This window comes from Maniola hyperantus, chromosome 9 (genome assembly GCF_902806685.2).
Source record: "Maniola hyperantus chromosome 9, iAphHyp1.2, whole genome shotgun sequence".
In the NCBI taxonomy this organism is placed as follows: Eukaryota; Metazoa; Arthropoda; class Insecta; order Lepidoptera; family Nymphalidae; genus Maniola; species Maniola hyperantus.
The window spans coordinates 7,235,920-7,249,645 of record NC_048544.1 but is presented as its reverse complement, the minus strand read 5'-3'; the positions used below and the strand labels follow the sequence as shown (position 1 = coordinate 7,249,645).

General features: G+C 35.2%; 4 protein-coding genes across 4 annotated transcripts in view; 2 read left to right on the top strand and 2 right to left on the bottom strand.

Annotated features, from left to right (window-relative positions):
- The window catches only part of LOC117984992 (very long chain fatty acid elongase AAEL008004-like), a 49,135-nt gene that overhangs the window by 33,837 nt on the left and 1,572 nt on the right, over window positions 1–13,726 (bottom strand). The window lies entirely within an intron of this gene.
- LOC117984988 (sn-1-specific diacylglycerol lipase ABHD11-like) lies at window positions 1,280–3,157 on the top strand. Its single transcript, XM_034971669.2, has 3 exons — window positions 1,280–1,800; window positions 2,156–2,523; window positions 2,871–3,157. The coding sequence occupies exons 1-3, from the start codon at window positions 1,375–1,377 to the stop codon at window positions 3,007–3,009; spliced, it is 933 nt and encodes a 310-aa protein (XP_034827560.1). The 5' UTR covers window positions 1,280–1,374; the 3' UTR covers window positions 3,010–3,157.
- Window positions 4,365–13,404, top strand: LOC117984964 (phenoloxidase 1-like). Its single transcript, XM_034971640.2, has 12 exons — window positions 4,365–4,612; window positions 5,063–5,258; window positions 5,753–5,861; window positions 5,941–6,061; window positions 8,867–9,075; window positions 9,317–9,569; window positions 9,714–9,866; window positions 10,402–10,536; window positions 10,649–10,830; window positions 11,315–11,457; window positions 11,762–11,997; window positions 12,551–13,404. Exons 1-12 carry the CDS (start codon window positions 4,502–4,504, stop codon window positions 12,776–12,778), a joined length of 2,076 nt encoding a protein of 691 aa, XP_034827531.1. The 5' UTR covers window positions 4,365–4,501; the 3' UTR covers window positions 12,779–13,404.
- Window positions 5,645–7,878, bottom strand: Dph1 (diphthamide biosynthesis 1). The gene is made up of 2 exons (XM_034971662.2): window positions 7,289–7,878; window positions 5,645–7,082 (listed from the first exon to the last, which is right to left on the bottom strand). The coding sequence occupies exons 1-2, from the start codon at window positions 7,527–7,529 to the stop codon at window positions 6,067–6,069; spliced, it is 1,257 nt and encodes a 418-aa protein (XP_034827553.1). The 5' UTR covers window positions 7,530–7,878; the 3' UTR covers window positions 5,645–6,066.

Sequence of the window (13,726 nt, the reverse complement as noted above, 5' to 3'; positions counted from 1 at the left end):
GAGACTGGAAATGCGCGGTCATTTCTAAAGTAGGTATCAAATTAGGTTATTCGGGTCGTACTAAGTTTGGAGCTGCCATACTGATATTCAAAACAGCGCTTTTTCAGTCCCTTCTTCTTCTTCTTTCGCAGTATGACAGTTGAGACTTGACATTTATTTGAAACTGACAGACCCAAAGAACATGACTTGCATCTTGGATGAATGATTGTGACATCCTCTATGACTTGCATGTACTCACCATGTAGGTACCTACTACGACGTCAACAGACCCGAAAGCTTAGAGTCTAGACTAATCACCGTAGATAGAGTAATAAAGTTAGATACAGGAACGTTTGCTATTTCATTCACACTAAAAAGAGAGCACAGATAAAGTTACTAATGTGATAAACAGAGACGCAGCTAACCTATTTTTTGTCCCTTATCGTGTAAGCGGTTTTTTTCAAGAATACATCCAAGGAATGCAACTTTAGTTGCAAAACAAACCATGAGAATTCGTGGCGTAATTGTATTTCTCATTAGTTATTTACTTGTTTTCACATAATTGTAATGATGACGTATGGAGCGGAAACGTGGACACTGACAGTTGGCCTCGTCCACAAACTAAAAGTCGCTCAGCGTGCTATGGAGCGAGCTATGTTGGGTATCACTCTCAGGGATAAAATCCGGAACGAGGAAATTCGCAGAAGAACAAAAGCGACCGACATAGCTCAAAGGATTAGCGCGCTGAAGTGGCAATGGGCAGGCCATGTCTGTCGCAGAACCGATGGCCGATGGGGCAGACGTGTTCTGGAGTGGAGACCGCGTACCGGTAAGCGCAGTGTAGGACGACCCCCCGCCCGCTGGACCGATGACCTGAAGAAGGTGGTGGGGAGCGGTTGGATGAGGAAGGCGGAGGACCGTGTTTGGTGGCGCGCTCTTGGAAAGGCCTATGTCCAGCAGTGGACGCAAACAGGCTGATGGATGGATGGATGGATTTCACATAAAAAACGTTTAATACAAAAATTGTTGATCGGTTAATAAAAATATTGACTACTAAACAATGGTAAATTGTCGTGTTATTCATCGTTACGTCATGATATCGCATTCTCATACGCGGTTACACAGTACTTCAATCTACCTTTATTATTCTATCTACGCTACGCTAGTCACGAAATTGGTAGAGATTAGTAGGTATCATAACTTCATAAGTAATATAGTAGATAATCTATGATCATAAGTATAGATTCGTGAGACTAGTATATAGTGATCTGTGGTTATTAGTCTGTGATTACTGATTAGTAGCCTTTTATTTCTGGTCCCGTCGGTGGTAGTCATTCGAAATGATTCGAAATGTCAAAATTATAACCTACAAAACTTTATTTTGAAAACAAAATTATGCTACTTAAAAAGCTCTATACAACAAGTATTTGTCAAATATGCCCAAAAATACTATCAATTTCGTTTCCACAATACGTGAGCACAACTTCCAGCTATGCAGAAACTGTGGACTTAGCGTATTCTTCTTATGAAAGTACTGATGATGAGATTTCTGCACAACCTCCTGTAGTAATATTACATGGATTATTGGGATCAAAGAATAACTGGAACAGTATGAGCAAAGCTATACATAAATCAACCGGGAGGAAAGTGATTAGCATAGATGCTCGTAACCATGGCGACAGTAAGCATTCTCCTCAGCACACGTATCTACATATGGCCCACGATGTGATGAAACTGCTAAAGAAACTAGAGATATCTAAAATCTCTCTTCTAGGGCATAGTATGGGTGGTCGCACTGCCATGGTTTTGTCATTGCTCTGTGTAAGTTGTACATAGTTCTCATATTTTACTAAAACTGTTTCTTTTTACAATATATTTAATTAAGTAGGTACCTACTACTATGTATTGAATATAAAATTAAATAAGTAGGCAAGTATTTTAATTATAAATGATTTATTAAAACAGAGATATGTAACAGTTTTGTCACATCATATTAAAACAGTAGGTATTGTACCTATTCTAGTTAGAATTTCAACCCTTTACCTTATTATATCTTTGATTCAATTATTATCTTCCCTTATTAATAAGTAAGCAATTAAAATATATCTAAACAAACAGTCAGATAGCACTGTTTTATGGATGATGTTGATGATAAAAAGATTTGTTTCTGTTCTAGTCGGATCTGGTATCAAGCCTGATTGTTGTAGACATATCACCAGTGAAGACAAGCCCACAAATATTTTCAATGGTGAATATCTTTGATGCAATGGCAGCTGTCTCTATCAGATCAGGCATTGCCATGTCGAAAGCGAGAAAGCTAGCTGATGAACAATTAAAAGCGGTTACTCCTGACGTAAACCTAAGGAATTTCCTTATTACTAACTTGATACAAACCAATACTGGGTCTTACTCATGGAGAGTAAATATACAGGCACTGAAGGATAATTTCCAGCAAAATATTGCAAGTTTTCCATCAAGTTTGAAAGGTCTTCAGTACAGTGGGCCAACACTCTTCATAGGAGGTTCATTGTCTGATTATATTGGGTATGAAATAACATTATTTTTTTTTAAATTATTTCAATCCCAACCTTACATCAGTCGCTAAGTGTTCTAAAAAATCCATTTTATAAGTGACTAAGTGATACCCGCGAATATGTTCGCGTGGATTTATGTTTTTAAAAATCTTGTGGGAGCTCTTTGATTTTTCGGGATAAAAAGTAGCCTATGTCCTTTCCTGGGATGCAAGCTATTTCTGTACCAAATTTCATTAAAATTGGTTGAACAGATGGGCCGTGAAAAGCTAGCAGACAGAAAGACAGACACACTTTGGCATTTATAATATTAGTATGGATTATGACTGATAAAAACTAATGAACACTTCTTATTTTTAGAAAAAATGATCTGGCTGAAATTCAAGAATACTTTCCACTAGCTGAAGTACAATTTATTGAAGGAGCAGGCCATTGGGTACACAGTCAGAAACCTGAGAAATTCCTTCATGTTGCATGTAGTTTCCTTACAGAAAAATAGTGTAGTGATAATAAACTTAGCTCATTCATGTTCTGATTAGCCAATTTTATGAAATATTTAAGTAGTTATTATTAGGAAAATTTATTAGGTGTTGAAATTTAATTTTACCAAATATGAATTAATTAAATATATGAGATGATAAATGATATTTTTTATGATTTTTAATAATATAATAATTGAACAGTATTTTATAGATAATCTACAGCTATTGAAGTCAAGTTCCTTTTTAGCAAAACTAAGGTTACTTTGTAAATAAAATAATATAAAACTGGTGAAGTGCGAGTCAGGCTCGCGCAATGAGGGTTCCGTACTACAGTCGTATTTTTTCAACATTTTGCAGGATAATTCAAAAATTATGAAATATAAAAATAAATAAAAATCTGTTTTAGAATACTCAGGTGAAGACCTTTAATATGATACCCCACTTGATATAGTTATCTTACTTAGAAAATTGAAAATACTAATTTATTAGTTCATGACCACAATTTAATTTTTTTTGTGTGATGTAACCACAAATTCACGGTTTTCAGATTTTTCCCTAAATGTCAGCTATAAGATCTACCTGCCTGCCATTCTAGGTCAACGGGAGTACCCTGTAGGTTTCTTGACAGACAGACAACAAAGTGATCCTATATGGGTTCCGTTTTTCCTTTTGAGGTACGGAACCCTAAAAATGAGCTTATTTTGGCTTAAATATACATATATTTTTTAATGAAAATATTACAATAAAACTTAAATATTAACTAAGTACCTAACATTTGTCAAGCCCAGGAAAATATATAACAAATATTATTTGTGCTTATTTATAAATGTTTGTAAATGATATAACATTTGGTGTTGTCATGTAGGTATATCTACTTTAGTTTTCCTTATTTTACTTACAAGGCAAACAACTAACTTCATGCTGAAAACAGGTGCACTATACGCAGCTCATACAACCTTGTTACTGTGAACTAACAATTAAATCATGATACAAGAGAAAAATTTAACTCCAGGTTTAAAGCGACGTGCAAATCGCTTATGGGTTTTTTCGAGGTTTCTGCGATTTATCTTTTAAGTAAGCTAAGGAAAACGAGTGGGAAGTAAAGGAGGTCTGGTTTACTTGCAATGAAATGAACTATATAGAGTTGTTGTATCAAATATTTCTAAAACTTCCAAATAAATCTAACCTACCTATGTAATAATTAAAAAATATTTATCATAGTAACCACATCCTTGAACTATTAGGAAGTGTGAAAATAAAACAAATTTCTCATAGCAATCTTATCATTTCGTTTTGTGGTTTTGTGCTCTGAAACATACAATGTTGCACTCGTAACTATTTGTAGGAAACCAGTATATAATATCTTGGTCATGAGTAATCTCATTCCCACTTCACAGTCATTGTGAAGTAGGTATACAAGTATTCACTTCACCACTGTGAAGTAGAAATAGGGGTTACCTATTACGTTTTAGGAAAAAAGTTGGTATAAGATTCGTAGGAGATTTCACAATGGCTAATGTGGAGAACAGTCTCAAATTGCTGTTTGATCGCCCAGGCGAACCTATGGTTTCACCTAAGGGCGACAACAATTCACTTTTCCAAGTCACTGAACAATACCTGGTGAGTTAAATTTCAAAGTTCTATTTTAATTTTAAGCCTTAAACATTCAAGCTTTTATTTTATTAGATAGATATTATGTAAGTGTTTTGAATGGAGACTGCATACTGGCAAATAGACCATGGGACGACCACCAGTTACTTGGACATAAAAAGGTAGCCACAAAGTAAATTATATGAAGATGGCTTGGCGGTGGTGGTATTGGCGGGGCGCAAGTGGGTGGATGAGGAAAGCGGAGGACTATACTTGTGTCGGCGCGCTTTAGGGAAAGCCTATATCTAGCAAAGGACGCGAACACGCTGATTGACTGATTGATTGATATTTTTTTGACGCTTACAAAATAATAATATACTTAGCCAATATTATGGTCTATTCAAGTTTCATCAAAATCAGTTCAGAAGATTTTAAATTGTAATTATGTAGTAATTAATATATACCTAACTTAAATCCTAGGGTGAAGACTACATGAACAATGGCATTGAAATCAACAATAGATTTGGAGATATGGCGAATGAAATTATTCCATTGAAGGAGTTGCCGTCGTTGCCCCAATTCACTCTAGCGCGGCAATTACCACATGATGCCGATTTCTCAACACTGATCCCTGCACACCAAGAAATGGCAGATGAAGTCATTGATGAACTTTTATGTAAAGTGTATTATATAAACATGTAGTTTTTGCCATGCCTTAGTATAAAAATAAAGGTGGATTCATGTTATACTGTGCACATGCCTATCAATTACTGTTTTGTGTCCTAGGTGCCCTTTGTGCATGGATTCGTATTTCGTTTTGTAAAGTTGTTTGATAGTTTAATGTGAATTCATCTTAATTGTTTAAAATGTAAAATATCAATTTATTGTTAGTGAGAAAGTTTTAGTTCAGTGTCAGTTTTGTTATCCAAATAAAATCGCTTGCTTTGTATAAAAGTGTGCAAATTTGAGACAACAGTGAGAAGACTTAACTTACCTAACCCTGGTTTTGGCTTCAATTATCAGTGGTTATGGAATGACAAAAAAACTAATTTTATACGTACACCAATTTCCGATATTATTTAATTGTCTAAATAACTATGTAATAAATAAAATTGTATCATTACAATTTACAATAAAGGGATTTTCTAAACAACAAGTTATTTTTTACAGCTGTACCGGAGAATGAACTTCAAGACTTCCTATCAACATGTGTGTTTGCTCGTGTGAATCTTAACCCACAATTGTTTAACTACAGTTATTCTGTTGCACTTATGCACAGGTTAGTTTGGTAAAAAAGTGCTTAAAATAATTATTATACAAACACTGTATTTTTCATTAAATCATCATTTTTGTTTCAGAAATGACACAAAAAATGTACCCATCCAGAACTTTGCAGAGACCTTCCCATCTAAATTTATGGACTCTCAAGTATTTGGTCAAGCAAGAGAGACTGCAGCTGTGTCAGCACAAGGAGGTCCTGTAAGTCATTTCTCTTTTTCCTTACCACCACAACAGTTTTCACATTTTTGGTCTGTTCCTGAACAGAAGACAGGCTTATAATTAGGTGTCCAAGGCCCTAAGCTGTCATTTGAATAGAAATCCATAGGATATGTGCCATCCTCTTTCAACCATTTACTATTCCCAAGAGACACTGAGAACTCATATGGTGTGAGCAAAGGTTTATAGAATGCAGTGCCCCAGTCAATCGAAAGTCTAGGACATGCAACTTGGACAAAAGCGTCCAAGTTAAATAGTGCTAATTTGCTGGGAAATATTTCCGACAGCAATATTTTTAAATATTTCTTTTCAGAGTTCTCTATTTGCTTCTCTAGATTTGCTAAAACTTTAGTACTTCCTTGTCTTCCTAATGTACCAAGAATTAATCCAAACGTTTGGGCATTCTCTGTCATTTTAATTTGTTTCTTTCTATTATTTTGCATTAGCTCATGTTCATATTGTTCCGATGTAAACTTCTTCTCATATGGATCATATTTATAGGCAGGAATATTTGGATTTGCAATCATTATAGCTTCTAAATGAAATCTTCCATCACCTAGGTAGACTATAGCATCAGACGATAGTTTAGGTGCAGTGCAGCCAAGTATCTCCCCTGGCGACAAAGGCTTTGACTGTGGAACTGTAACAGTATATTCTTCAGTACGAAGAACTTTTGCCACAGAATGCAAAGTTGTTACAAACTGAATTGTACTAACTATAGCCAGATGTGTTCTCTTGGGGAAATTTAGCTTAATTGTGTCTAAGAAGTGTGACGGGTCAATTTTAATATCTACAAATATATACAGCACCTTTATACTACTTGTTTGATCTATGGGAATAAGGCAGGAGTGCCCGTAGTGCACCAGCAAATCAACCCCAAGTGCAACTGCAGTGAAGTCATCTATGCAGCAAGCTCCATAAGTAACGTCGCCCATTATCACAGTATCTGCTTCAGTAAATGTCTCAATAATATCACACAATGTAGTTGCGAACATCGTCAAACCTGAAAAAAACCAATCTTTTAAATAAGTTTGAACATCTGAGAACCTTGACACATACTTATTACGTTAACAAACACATAACCCTCCTTTGGGCTTTAATGCAGTCGGGTAAAAAGCATTCGTTTTGCCTAGGTACACGAACGACTATGAAGTCGAGCTCTTAAGGATAAACAATAAACTAAGAACTATGGATGTAAACAAACCCAACCTTCTGGCAATTGAAGAGCCACTCGTTTCGATTTTAAAGATCTTATCCTCCATATCGTTTTATGTATTTCGAAATTGTAATTCTGTGGTAATGCTTCACACGCTCTGTTAATTAGAGGATCATTCAGCAAATCGTCGGGAATTTTATTTATTGAACGAATATTAGGTTTAAAAGTTTTCCTTTGACCTTCTGGCTTAGCTCGAACCACAATTACGTTAGGATTCAGTTCTAAATCCTCCATTTTTACTGACACATTGTTATGAATACTATTAATTCATTCATTTAAATGTATACGTATCGTCGCAGGTTATATTTTTATAATATGTAAACAACACGCGCGAATAATTTTGAGGGCCTACGTGACTTTTCGCATGAAGATACGTTTCGTAAGTATTCATTTTTCGCATAGGTTTTTCGTAGATTGTTCAATTGTTATTTAGAAAAATATCTTTTACATTGAATAATATTAATTTAACATTTTTATTTTTATTACTTTTCTTTAAAATTTAAATGTTTTTTTTAACAAAATCATATTTATTCATCTTTAAAATTCAGTTTTAATTCTTGTGCAAAGTGCATGTAATGAAACGCAATTACAGACTATATAGCAATTTTACAAGACCACAGAGCACAAAAACATGAAGTTGGTAATACGAATACAATATGCATTACAATCGTCGCTATCATAATGTTTCACATCTGTCAGGCTGTACATGGAGGTGTAGCCTTTACACTGCCAATCTCCTCTGTGTCTCCTTCAAGCTACTTGAGACTGGCAAAGTGCATTGTGCTGACATGGCACTGAAAAAAGCCATATATTAAGAGAAGAAGAAGAAGCCTTTACACTACAGTCTACTGAGTATACTGAAAGCCAATGAAAGTTGAGAGTGAAAGCGGCAAGTTTAAAAAAAATAGTATCTGTAGTTAGGTATCCCCGGATTTTGTAGCAAATAACAATAAACCATTTGATATATTTGTATTTGATATAATTTTTTTTAAATATTATTTTATTTACGTATGCTAATAGCTTAGCAATTATCAAATTATATGCTATAGGTATAGAGTATAGTATTTTGCTATGGGGGTTTCTATAGCATAAAACATACCAACTAGTACTAAAAGCGTTATTTTGCGGAAATCCATAATTAGTTTAAAATAGTAGGTATACAATGAACTAAAAATAATTTGCTATAATCTTCTGAAACAGATCTTTTTCAGCGGATATAGCAAATTAAGCTTTTGGTTACGGTTAGCGGATTCATTGTTTACCTACTATTTTAAACTAAGTAACTAGGTGTGCGATAGGTCGAGATGGTCTACGGTCTACTTCTTAACAACCTTCTCACAAACATCCTCGGTCTCCCCTACCGATTCGCTGATTTTACAATAGCGAGGGCAAGCGAGCGTTCGGTGTCCATCGGCCACGCTTATGATTCGCTTTCGCTTTATAGTTATTATTATTTTATTTATTGATCAAACATAGGTACACTTAAACATACTTACTTACGAGAACTAATACATAAAATACATAATAACAAACCAATTTGTTAAGTAAATCATCATAAATGTTTGTTATAGCGTATTCCTATCATCATTCCGAGAGATTACACTGCAACGGACTTGGATATTGAGCACAGATTAGCTTATTTCCGGGAAGATATTGGCGTTAATCTTCACCATTGGCACTGGCATCTGGTTTATCCCTTCTCCGCTAGACAACGTCGAATTGTTGAGAAAGACCGACGAGGAGAATTATTTTTCTACATGCACCAACAAATTATTGCCAGGTAATTCGTTTCGTGTAACATATTAACCATTTTACGAATAATTAATTATGTTTAGCCAGATTTTGGGCTTGGGCTAGTAGCAATCTGACCTAAAGCATAAAGCGTTATCTTGATATTTATGTAACGTTACCTGTAAAAACTTCTTTGTTTAATTAATAAATTTTTATGGTGCCAACTTGTAAACTCTCTATAGTATTTTCATTTTATCTTTTAACGTGTATTTATTTGTTTTTCTTTACAGATATAACAGCGAACGTCTCAACAACTCTTTACCTAGAGTCAAGAAATTCAGTAATTGGAATGAACCAATCGTTGAAGGCTATTTCCCGAAACTAGACAGTCTAACAACATCGCGCGGATGGCCTCCACGGCAAGCAAACATGCGCTGGCAAGACCTCAACCGGCCCGTTGATGGTCTCAATATTACTGTCGCTGATATGCAACGGTGGAGAAGGAACGTTGAAGAAGCTATTGCCACTGGAATGGTGCAAAGAGTAAGTGATTTAATAATTACAAAAGAGAACTCCAAGACAAGTAACAATTAAATTATCATTTCAATACTAGTAACCTACTCAATTATAGTGTTTTAAAATTAATGAAAAATTAGTTATAACTTGTTGTGTTTTTAATTTTTTCAGGCCGATGGAACAACGCAACCCTTAGACATTGATACACTGGGAAACATAATAGAATCTAGCATCTTGTCTCCCAATCCACAATTATATGGTGCATTGCATAACAATGGACACAGCTTCGCTGCATATATGCATGATCCTAATCATCGCTACCTCGTGAGTTCTGATTTCTTTTTTACAGGTTTTATGTAAATTAATTGATGATATGTCATATGTGCTTAAAGCTTAATATACTTATAATAAAATTATAAGGATTAAAGATACACAGGCCCCGATTCTCTAGTCTCTCTCTAAACTAAATTTAGAGTATCTGCATTCTTTTCTTTTAACTAATGCTAAAAAAGGAACGAAACATGACTTTCACACTTAAAGACTCTAAATTTTAGTGCACAATACAAATTTAAACAGTAGGTTCGCGAGTGCGTGCTAAAATCACGGGTTTTACGATCTAAAAATTAAATTTAAAACTGTCAAACTGTGTCTGTCCTTTTCATATTACATTAGTAAGAAGAGCATGCGAATACTCTAAAATTAGGTTGTGCTCAGAATTAGCCCCAATAAAAGGTTGAAATTTGATATACAATAAGAATAGAATTAAAATTATCAAATTATCATCACCAAAATATATTAAATGTATATTATTTAGTATTTATTTATTAGAAAAAAAGTAATATGTATTTGTTTGTCACAGGAAAGCTTCAGTGTTATGGCTGACGAAGCAACAACGATGCGCGATCCTTTCTTCTACCGCTGGCATGCCTTCATTGATGACCTCTTCCAGAGGTTCAAGGAGTCTACTCACGTACGACCATACACGCGATCTGAGGTATCTCAAACCCTTATGATTAACGTTACCCTTTAAACTTTTTTTACGTACATTTAAATTTGACTCTTCAGACACAACAATTACTAAGAAAGCCTAATTATTATTATTTTAGTTGGAAAATCCAGGGGTCCAAATAACGTCCGTGCGAGTTGAAAGCAGCACAGGTGACCAGAATATTCTCAACACGTTCTGGATGCAGAGTGATGTGGACCTTTCGCGTGGTCTTGACTTCTCCAACAGGGGTCCCGTCTATGCTCGTTTCACCCACCTCAACCATCGTCCATACCAATATGTGTAAGTAACACCAAACTTAAACGTTAACCGCGTTACTTCACTTAAACGTTAACGATGATTAATAATTATTATCCATGCTCTACCTTCAGCTAATTTTTGTTTTGAGCTGAAAGTGCAGTTGTGCATGTACGATATAAATAACTATATTTTGTGTGGATTTCAATTGTTAAAAACCTCTCCTGATATCTTAACTCTTTGATTTACGGGTAGAAAAATTAACCTACTTCCGTCTCCAAAATGCAAGCTAGGTATATCTGTAGCAAATTTCTTCTAAATTCATTTAGTGAAAGTGTAACAGACATACACACTTACAGATTTAAATTATTAGTTTTGGCGTTTTCACTTCCATCAATATCCCAAAGTATGGAAATATTGATGTGCGCGAGTCGTTTGAGCTAAGCATTCCGGACCTAGTCGAATACTTAAAAACTGAAGAGAAGTTTGTTTTCTGTGTCGCTTTTCATTTAAGTATGTTATTTTTCAGTATTGATGTGAACAATACCGGCGACGCTCGGCGCACGACCGTGCGCATATTCTTGGCGCCCAAGTTCGATGAACGCAACCTACCCTGGGTGCTATCCGATCAGCGCAAGATGTTCATTGAAATGGACAAATTCGTCATTCCACGTAATTATTTTTACATTTTATTGCTCACCAACACATGCGCAGAAAATGTAAATATTTTGGTCAATTATTGTCACTAAACATTGCTATCTAGCATAGAGGCAGTTACTGGCTGTGGTGTTCTGTCTTATTTGGTGGAAGGGTGAATAAAGTTCTCTATAAAATTATAATATCACTTCTAGTGTAGAGCTTTTCATCTTAGTTGGCCTAATTAGTAAACCACATATAGGTATCATGTTATACTTCCGTACAAAATATAGGCAATGACGATTGTAAGTAGACTTACAGTTTCAATTTTATATGACAGTAAACGCCGGCCAAAACACTATCGTCCGTCAATCGACGCAGTCATCCGTGACCATCCCATTCGAGCAGACATTCCGCGACCTGTCACAGCAGGGCAATGACCCGCGCCAGACTGACCTGACCAGCTTCAACTACTGCGGCTGTGGTTGGCCGCAGCACATGCTGGTACCGAAGGGCACGGAGCCTGGTACACAGTACGATCTCTTCGTCATGCTCTCCAACTACGATCTTGACAGCGTAAGTTCACAAATTACTTTTTATTTCGTTAAAAGCGTTTGCAATTAAACAAGTATAGGTAGATAACCATGCCTCTCCTTACATATCAGTACATTTATAAAGCGTCGCTCTTTATTCACGCATGCCGTGATATTTATTGCTCGGTGGAAAATATCTTGTGCAAGCGAAAGAAGCTAGGGTCGACATAGACTTTTAACGCATGGGTTTTAGTTGTCTTCGACTTTATTATATTTCATATAGTCATAGCCATTCCTCTGCTAATTCCAAACAAAAAATTAAAGCTGAGAGAGTGATTATTTTATGTTTTTAGAGCTGCAACTAAATGTCACTTCTTGTTTATAAACTCACATGGTTATTGGTTTTGATACAGGATATATACTAATTATATTTTAAATGTGTAACAAATAATAAAATTGTAATAAAGCTAATAGAAATATATTTTATTATCACCACCATTTTTCACTTTCACTTAATACTCTCCAATCACTTCAATTTATGATTTATCATCATAACTTGATCTTACCACCCTCGATAATTTCTTTCCCGTTATTAGGTAAATAATCCAGATGGCTCCACATTGAGCTGCGTTGAAGCATCCAGCTTCTGCGGTTTGAAGGATAAGCTATACCCGGACAGGCGCAGCATGGGCTATCCTTTCGACAGACCTTCCAGCACCGCAACCAACATCGACGATTTTACCCTGCCCAATATGTTCCGCCAGGATATCACCATTCGCTTGCAGAATGTCACCGAAATGAATCCCAAAAATGCAACAAACTAATACAAAAAATAAGCAAACGTTGTAAACATGGGAAGGTAAACAAATCGGTACTGTATATTATTAAAGAAGGTCATTAAGTCCAAACGCAAATATTTAATTATGGCTTGTTATCTTTTTAAGTTGGTGAACCTGTAGGCTGTAAAACCATAGACAATGCATCAAGGTCGGCCAATAGGTATATGATACTGAATTAATGATTGCTATGATTGCAATCGAGATACGTAATAAAGCCATAAATAATGTAAAATTATAGTGATTTTTAAAAATAACCTTGTGCACTTTGTACTTTTTGTAGACTGTAACTGTAATAACCTTAAAAAGCCATCTGTTCGCCGTCTCTTAAAACAACAATGGTAACTCCTTAACAAAGAGGGTAAAAAATAGTTTTTTCAATGAATTACTGTTATTATAATATGTTAAAAAAGTTCAAGCTATAAGAACTTAAAATAAATATTATCAAATAGCTATAATATGCTACTATCTCTAGGATTAACTGTGTGAAAGGCTGATAGGCTAAAGTCTAATGCATTTGTAAGTGTTGTAGTTACATAGGTATATAATTTTTAGAGCTAATTTTATGTACAACGTGACTCTGTAATATATCTTAAGTTTAATAAAGCAAATAAAAAAATATAGGTATTTTCTTTTTTCATCCATGTTACAAATTCCAACAAGGTTCTTTTGACGTGTCCAGTGTTCACTAGCAAGTTGCAGAAGTTAGCTCTTGGTCTATGTAATGGTGTCTCTTTAGATGAATGATTACGATGGATACTAAGCTCCAAATGATTGTCAATTCATTCAAGTGTGCGTGCGTCAACTTGTCACTGTGTGCACCCATCTACGGTTGGGACGACGAATTTTTTAAGGATATCGATATTACAGCTAAATTAATTCTCTATGTTCAGATGACGGAACACATTCATTAAAAAACAGTAAATCTCTTCGAAT

Excerpts from the sequence above, each read along its gene's own strand:
- LOC117984988 (XM_034971669.2), top strand. The coding sequence starts at position 1,375 with ATGCTACTTAAAAAGCTCTATACAACAAGTATTTGTCAAATATGCCCA. Across the intron at positions 1,801-2,155 it reads TGGTTTTGTCATTGCTCTGT|TCGGATCTGGTATCAAGCCT; the intron begins GTAAGTTGTACA and ends TTTCTGTTCTAG. Across the intron at positions 2,524-2,870 it reads TCATTGTCTGATTATATTGG|AAAAAATGATCTGGCTGAAA; the intron begins GTATGAAATAAC and ends TCTTATTTTTAG.
- LOC117984964 (XM_034971640.2), top strand. The coding sequence starts at position 4,502 with ATGGCTAATGTGGAGAACAGTCTCAAATTGCTGTTTGATCGCCCAGGC. Across the intron at positions 9,570-9,713 it reads CCACTGGAATGGTGCAAAGA|GCCGATGGAACAACGCAACC; the intron begins GTAAGTGATTTA and ends TAATTTTTTCAG. Across the intron at positions 10,831-11,314 it reads CATCGTCCATACCAATATGT|TATTGATGTGAACAATACCG; the intron begins GTAAGTAACACC and ends GTTATTTTTCAG.
- Dph1 (XM_034971662.2), bottom strand. The coding sequence starts at position 7,529 with ATGGAGGATTTAGAACTGAATCCTAACGTAATTGTGGTTCGAGCTAAG. Across the intron at positions 7,083-7,288 it reads GGCTCTTCAATTGCCAGAAG|GTTTGACGATGTTCGCAACT; the intron begins GTTGGGTTTGTT and ends GGTTTTTTTCAG.